Consider the following 7,740-nt stretch of genomic DNA (forward strand, 5'->3'; position numbering starts at 1 on the left):
AGGGTGGGTGTGCACAGAGCTCCTCTGCAGGTTCTGCTTGTAGGCTGGTACACCAGGACAATGTCTCTTTAGAACCCAGAGAAATATACTGGGGTGTTCCTCAGCTGGACCTCATAGAGATTATAATGAATATTCTCTCTCTGTGTCTTACTTATAGAAAAATAAGTATTGAAGAAGGCTCTAAGTGGTTTTTCTTCAGACCTTTATAGCTACAACCTGGCAAACAACAAAATGGAGTTCTTTTTTTCTTCTAGAATTACATGGAAGTGCACAAGTTCTTTGAGAGTTTTTCATCAGAGAATGGACAAGGCCTGGAAAAACCAAAGGCAGGGAATATCCAAACAGAGAACTGATTTGGGGCTACCCCTTAAATGTGATTCTTGTCTTCCCTTGCCTATACCTTCCTGCAGTTCTGCTTGGTGTCTGTAGCCCAGCTGTTCCCTGACTGGGAGGAGATGGATGTTGTGGGGTTTTGGTGCTTCACAGTCCAGAAGGGACACTGAAACATGACATTTCTTTGTGCCAAGCTGTTCTTCTTGTTGCCAGCCCAGATGAGCTCTGTCTGGAAAGCCTAAGCAGCTGGGAGGGGGTTTGAAAGTGAGGGAGAGCCCTAATGGCATTGCTTCCAATCCGAGTGAGAGTTATTTAGACTTTCCTTGATCATTCCAATGATATCTCATTAAACAGCAGGCCAAGCTGCCTGCTGTGGTCACTTTGCTGTGTTGTGGTACCTCAGCAAAGCAGTTACTGCACTGGAGTAGGATGGGCAGTGTTTGTTCAGTTGTGGTCCAGTGTAGAGCTCCTTCTATGCCTTTCTCACTCTTACCTCAGCTCTGTGGCTTATTAAGCGATGCATGTGGTACATAATGCGGTACATCCTCTATTCTTGGACTAGTTTAACATCCTGATGAAATTGCCTTTTCCATACTAACTGTAAAAGCTGTAAAACTATGGCACAAGCTGGTAAGTTGTTTATTCTTCCAGTAAGTAAAGATAGAATGGGCATCAAATCCCTAAATTTCTATGGTGTTCCAGCAATGAGTCACTTTCATTAGGTAACTGGGAGAAAGGCTTATTCAGTATGGGAGAGTTTAAAAGGAATTTCTTTGGCTGGTGGGCCTGTGGATGTTGTTAACTCCGTGCTGTCATCAGACACAAAATTTGGATGCCATCACTATACTCTGGTTTTGGGACAGACCAACACCAACTACTCTCAAAAACACCCTGAGAAAGTCCATCTCTTTCTAAAATTTCCACTTTTGCCTGTGACACTGAACAGACATGAAATTTCTGCTTCCTGTACCCAGTACTAAGGTCTCTCCTGTTTGATATTTCTTCTTCACCATGGAAGAGAGGGAAGTCCTGATGTCATCATTAATGCTTCTGTTTTTCTTTAAGCCTTGTTTTTCTTAATGATGACACAAAGTCATCTCTTTATACTCTGCTAAAGGGCAGTGACATTTGTGTGGAGGAAATCAGGAAGAATTTTGGTAGCTGGAGTCTTGCTTCCACTTCTGCCTTTCCTTGATGCAAGTAAAACCCAACTCCCTGGAGACTGTGACCTGTGTCCTTTCCCAGCATTACTGCTCCTTTGTGCCCCTCTTCCTCTGGCAATTACTCACCTTCCCCTTTTTCCCAGAGGCAGTCTCTGATTTTAAGAAGGCAATGGTTTGTTTTAGGTTTGAAAAATACTGAATTTCAGAGAACAGGCACTGCTGCAGTTTGCTTTCCATGTATTACTCTGTACGATGCAATGGGTAGATTCTGCAATGCTTAAGTAATGGTTAGGTCTATCTTTGGTTAATTTTCACATCCCTCATTTCAGAGTGTTTGAGGCAATGGCAATTCCTTATAGCCATATTGTATAGGATAAGTACGTGTCTCTAATCCTTTATACATTAATCTATTTGTAGTCTTATTCCAGCTTCATGAATAAAGTTCTTTCTTTACCCCAGATTCATGGTGAAAATGCAGTAAGAGACATTTATCTGATATTGGGGAACATGAGTATGACTTGGGGCAGAATACAAATCAGAATTTCTGGATTTTCTATCTACATATGTGAATTGGAGGGAAACTAAAGCCTGCTGGTGTCTGTGCTTCCCTATCTGTAAAACAGGGATATGGATATATTTGTATTTTATGGCATAAATAATTACAAAGTCAGTGACAAATCTTAGAAATTCAACTGTGAGATAACATGCAAGCACATAATATTAATGTTGTATTATGTCCCTAAACTGTTTCTTGGGGATATATTTGATGGGAAGGATATAGTGAGATCAAAATAAACTTTTTTTCACCCCAAATATTTTTTTAGAACCCAAAGTAAAAGTTGTTTCCACCAACTGCTATCTCTGCAACCATCTGGAAAATCACATTTTCTGAAGCCTTCCTTCTCTTTATCATCGGTAACTAAAGCTATAAAATAGAAAGACGTCCCTGGTTTAATTAACACCCCTGTAGTTCAAAAGCTGATCTTAGTAATGAGAGGCAATTATAGCCTTTATTGAGGGACAGTCAGGTGGAACTAACCCATCATCAATCTGGTGAAGACACTTCCTTTTCCAGGTAATTTGGAAACTGCTTTTTATGATAAACAGACTACCTGGCTCAATACAACAGGTGAATCTCTTTCCTCCGTAACCTGGAAAAGAACCTCCTGTTTTGAGTTTTGTGCTTCTTTTGTAAAGTGGTTTTTACAACCCATCCATCAACAAAGAATAAACCTGTTGCTTTTTGAAGGGGATTCTTGCTGGTTTTCTTGTTTTATTTTCCTTGTCTAGTCTCGCTTTACATTTTGAAGGTTGTCTGGTGTTTGTATTTTAGTTCTAGTAAAAGTGCAGACTCTGAGATGCAGCCCCACCCTGAGAGGAAGGCAGAATTCTGGGTTCTGCACCTCAGCACTGGTGTGGCGCAGCTACAGAAGATCCAGAGAAGGACATGGAAATGATCAAGGAAATGTGATTTCTGCTGTATGACTTAAAAAGGCTGTGGCTTCAGTTTAGACAGAAAAAACCTGAGAGCAGAGATAAAGCTGAGTTTAGCTGAAAACATGAAGGTGGTAGATAAGAAAGATTTAGAGCTTCAATTCTGCAACTAAGGTGTTCTAGCTGAAACAAGGAGATATCCTTGAAATTAAAAAGTACCTTTTTTACATAGCAGATAGTGAACTTCTGGAATTTGTTGCCACAGGAGATTGAGGAGGTATGCAGTGTCAACAGTTTAGAAAAATAATTAGACAAACTCAGAGTAGCAGGTCCATGACCTGAGTCTAAAGGTGATGGGCAGGGCTCCTCAGTGGTATCTCATGTCAGACCTGTCCTCCAGCTTCAGATGTGTAAGATCTGTGGGTCTGCAGAATGCCCTGTGCTTTATCTGCCAGCCATCTGTGGGTATCCTGATATCTCAGGGGTCTGGTATAAAGCTAGATGGTTCTTTCTGGAAAACTGATTTAAACCCTCAATATCTCCAATGCAGGCGGCTGCACTGGAGACAGTCACTCAAGGTGACCATCATGATTAGGATATCTTCATTTGGCTGTTTATCTGCCAGTGCTGTGGGTGTCTAAATTCTTCTGTGGTCAACAGATGTCTAGTCAGTCTAATGGGGACCTAATGAATATGATCAATGAGCAGTCAGAGCTGTCATTTCTTCCTGCCAGACTTGGGATGGTCAGTGAAAAAACTCACTGCTGCCTGTTTGCATAGAATTTTAGTTGACTGCAACAGGAGTTTGGACACATAGAACACATGAGAACACATGCAGATACATAAATGTAGGTGTATTAATCTTGAACAGAGTTCTGTCCCAAGATTTCTATTATAATGATTGTAGAGAAATGGTTGTCTCCTGAGAATAATTCACTGACCTGTTTTAAACATCTCTGTGTACACAACAGGAACTGCCCTTGTGCAGTTCACAGTTCTTCTCACTGACTGTAAAGGGACTCTAGATAGTGGTTCCCACCTGGTGAATGGACACAAAGGGCAAGTGGGTCCCAGTCATCTCATTTTGGAGACTTTGGTACAGTCTCTTAAAATGTCACCTGTAAGAAATGTAGATTTTTAAAGCAATGTAATCTGAATAGGTATAATTATAAAATCAAAACAGCTCCCCGCTTCTGGTTTGATTTAGAATGATTAGCCATGATTTTCCCATCTGAAAACTATGCTGCCAAATGTGGTACATCCTCTATTCTTGGACTAGTTTAACATCCTGATGAAATTGCCTTTTTCATACTAACTGTAAAAGCTGTAAAACTATGGCACAAGCTGGTAAGTTGTTTATTCTTCCAGTAAGTAAAGATAGAATGGGCATCAAATCCCTAAATTTCTATGGTGTTCCAGCAATGAGTCACTTTCATTAGGTAACTGGGAGAAAGGCTTATTCAGTATGGGAGAGTTTAAAAGGAATTTCTTTGGCTGGTGGGCCTGTGGATGTTGTTAACTCCGTGCTGTCATCAGACACAAAATTTGGATGCCATCACTATACTCTGGTTTTGGGACAGACCAACACCAACTACTCTCAAAAACACCCTGAGAAAGTCCATCTCTTTCTAAAATTTCCACTTTTGCCTGTGACACTGAACAGACATGAAATTTCTTCAGTTAATCAATGTGATATAACCCTGTTTTGGAGACTCAACATTGTTGAGGTAGAACATTGAGGCAGAACATTGAGGCATAACGGGCTGCTCATTCTTTCACCTTTCCCACTCCTGTGTGAACCTTGTTGTTCTGTGCCTTGTTTACTTCAGACACAGGGCATGGGTGAGGAGATATGGGACGATGGTGTGACTGCAGTGTCCCTGCAGCTTTGGATCTGGCTGGGGTGGCATGTGGTGGTGTTTGAGGGTCCACAGGACAAGGGAAGAGATAAGAATCTTGACTCCATGTTTCAGAAGGCAGATTTATTTTTTTATATATATTATATTAAAAGAAAATGATGTACTAGAACTATACTAAAGAGAAAGGAAACATCAGAAGGCTAGAAAAGAATGGAATGAATAATAAAATCTTGTGACTGCTCGCAGCCTCGACACAGCTGGCTGTCATTGGTCATCAAGTAAAAACAATTCACATGCTGGGTAAACAGTTCGCCAAATCACATTCCAAAGCAGCAAAACATGGAGAAGATGAAGCTTCTCAGCTTCTCAGGAGAAAAGATCCTAGCGAAAGGATTTTTCAGAAAATATGTCTGTAACAGCATCAGAGTGATTTATGTGGCTTGCTTGATGGGGGAACCGTGACCATCCCCTGCCCTGCTAACTGAAATAAACATGGGCAGGAGACTTTTCTCATTTTTAATGCTTTTATTAAAAGTGATCAGCTCGGGTGGGGAGAGCTGGTGGGTCCACGCTCAAGCACCGCTTCTCCAAGGAGTGACTCGGAGGAGGAGGAAGATGCAGCTGTGTCCACTGCTCTGTGGGCAGAGCTGGGGGTTCTGTCCTCACAAGAGCATCGGGAAAATCCCTTGTTCCCTTTTTTGGTTTGACCTTCAGCGTTCTGCCTCTAGCCTCTAGGTCCTCTGTGGCTAGGGCGAGGGGCAAAAAAGGGTCTCAGCGTCTCTGCAGGCTCTGAACTTTGTTCCTCACGTCCAGACATCACTTTGATCTCTTAATTCTGTGTTGGCTCGTTATTTTTGGGTCTTTTTGGTAAGTTTGGTGGGGTGACTTTCCTGTGGCATGCTGGCTCCGAGGTCATTTGCATGCCCTCCGATGTCCCCTCCTCTCACTGTCCGAGAAGGGTCATCCACCTGGCAGCAGGCAGGGTGGTACTGACAAAAAGGGGAATTCTCAACAATAGGGAGTTAACGACCGACTCTTAACAGGTGATTACAACATGAAGTTAACAAGGATCTCTCCTTTGCCAGCAACCAGCTCAACTTGTATCTCCTCAAGCTTAAAAAATGGGTAACCTTTTTTTTACTCATAACACTGACTGTGGTGTGTTTCCATCCCCCCTCCAGGTTACGGACACGCTGCCCCAGGGACGGATGCAGGGAAGGCTTTCTGCATGTTCTACGCCGTGCTGGGGATCCCTCTGACCCTCGTCATGTTCCAGAGCCTGGGCGAGCGCATGAACACCTTCGTCAAGTACCTCTTGAAACGCATCAAAAAGTGCTGTGGCATGAGGAGCACCGAGGTCTCCATGGAAAACATGGTCACTGTGGGGTTCTTCTCCTGCATGGGGACACTCTGCATTGGAGCAGCAGCCTTTTCCCAGTACGAGGAATGGAGCTTTTTCCACGCTTACTATTACTGCTTTATAACATTGACTACGATAGGGTTTGGAGACTATGTGGCCCTGCAGACCAAAGGGGCCCTTCAGAAGAAGCCTCTCTACGTGGCTTTTAGCTTTATGTACATTCTAGTGGGGTTGACAGTCATCGGGGCATTTCTAAATCTGGTTGTTCTCAGGTTCTTGACCATGAACAGTGAGGATGAGAGGAGGGATGCCGAGGAGCGGGCGTCCCTGGCAGGGAACCGCAACAGCATGATTATCCACATCCAGGAGGACTCCCAGCACGGGCGGCCGCGCTACAAGGCCGAGGTGACAGACCTCCAGTCAGTTTGTTCCTGCATGTGTTACAGGTCCCACGAGTACACCAGCCGGGTGGTGTCCCACCAAAATTCATTCAGCTCGAAGCTGAACCCCCAGTACTTTCACTCCATCTCTTACAAGATAGAGGAGATCTCGCCAAGCACATTAAAAAACAGCCTTTTCCCATCTCCTGTCAGCTCCATCTCACCTGGGTTGCACAGCTTTACAGATAACCACAGGCTGATGAAACGGCGAAAGTCCATTTAAAGGGATTTGTCTTATTTTGCTTTCCTTGTTTTTCCCAATTCTTTGTTGTTTTGGGTCTTTCTGTTCCTTGAGTGAGACGGAGCGAGGCCAAAGGGAGTAGAGCAAGCCAGTCCTCCTCTGAGACTCAGCTCCTGAGCATGAAGCATGGATTATTACTGTTCCAGCAAAGTATGCCTTACATTACCCCCTTGGTGGATGTCAGAGGATTCAAGGTGACGTGAAGTGGGTACCAAATCCAAAGTTGCACACACAGCTGGGAGCCTTCATGTGCCACTGGCACTCCTGACCTAACAAACTTTTTTCCTCACGAGCAGGTTGCAGTGTGTGTGCGTGTGCCTGTGTGAGTGCTGGGTGTGTATGCGTGTGTGTCTGTGCGTGTGCAATTCCACAACCAGTGCCATGTGACAAAAATTAAAGCATCAGGTATTATTTTTTTCTTTTGCCCTTGAAGCAGTTGTGTTCCAGCCTGCTTTTTTAGATTGCTTCCAAAAGGAAAGGGGAGGGTGGGAGGGGAGCCAATTTGTTTTAGTTTTCTTTTTTTTGCCAAGAGAAGCATGCGCCATAAGCAGTCAATATACCAGGTGTATCATGGTAAATTTTTTAATGCTAGATTTTAGATTGTATTAACATTAAAAAAAAAAGGCAGGAGAAGATGGATCATTTTAGCTTGCCAGTTCAAAAATAAAAAAAATAAATAAAGCATGCACTTTGTAAAACTGGTATGCATAATAAAAACACAAGAAAAACTAGCAATGGAATTAATAATCAAAAGCAAATAATCATATTAATTTAACTATATTTAATTTTATAATTTTCAACTGTTCCAACAATTTGCAAACAGAATTCCTAGGATAAATTGGAAAAATTGTTGGAACAGGAGAGTGTATTTTGTTATTTCAATTTTATTTATATTATTATTATTATTATT

The 7,740-nt window shown here is 42.6% G+C and overlaps 1 protein-coding gene across 1 annotated transcript in view; it reads left to right on the plus strand.

The window, feature by feature from the left end:
• KCNK9 (potassium two pore domain channel subfamily K member 9) overlaps window positions 1-7,268 on the plus strand; it is an 89,911-nt gene extending 82,643 nt beyond the window's left edge. Inside the window, exon 2 of the mRNA XM_054285735.1 lies at window positions 5,971-7,268. Within this exon, the coding sequence (XP_054141710.1) occupies window positions 5,971-6,812 (842 nt within the window). The 3' untranslated portion in view covers window positions 6,813-7,268. The remainder of the gene's footprint in view (window positions 1-5,970) is intronic.
• The last annotated feature ends 472 nt before the right edge of the window (window positions 7,269-7,740 follow it).

This window comes from Melozone crissalis, unplaced genomic scaffold (assembly GCF_028551555.1).
Source record: "Melozone crissalis strain CALT ecotype California unplaced genomic scaffold, PUWL_Pcris_2 ptg000002l_1, whole genome shotgun sequence".
Taxonomy (NCBI): Eukaryota; Metazoa; Chordata; class Aves; order Passeriformes; family Passerellidae; genus Melozone; species Melozone crissalis.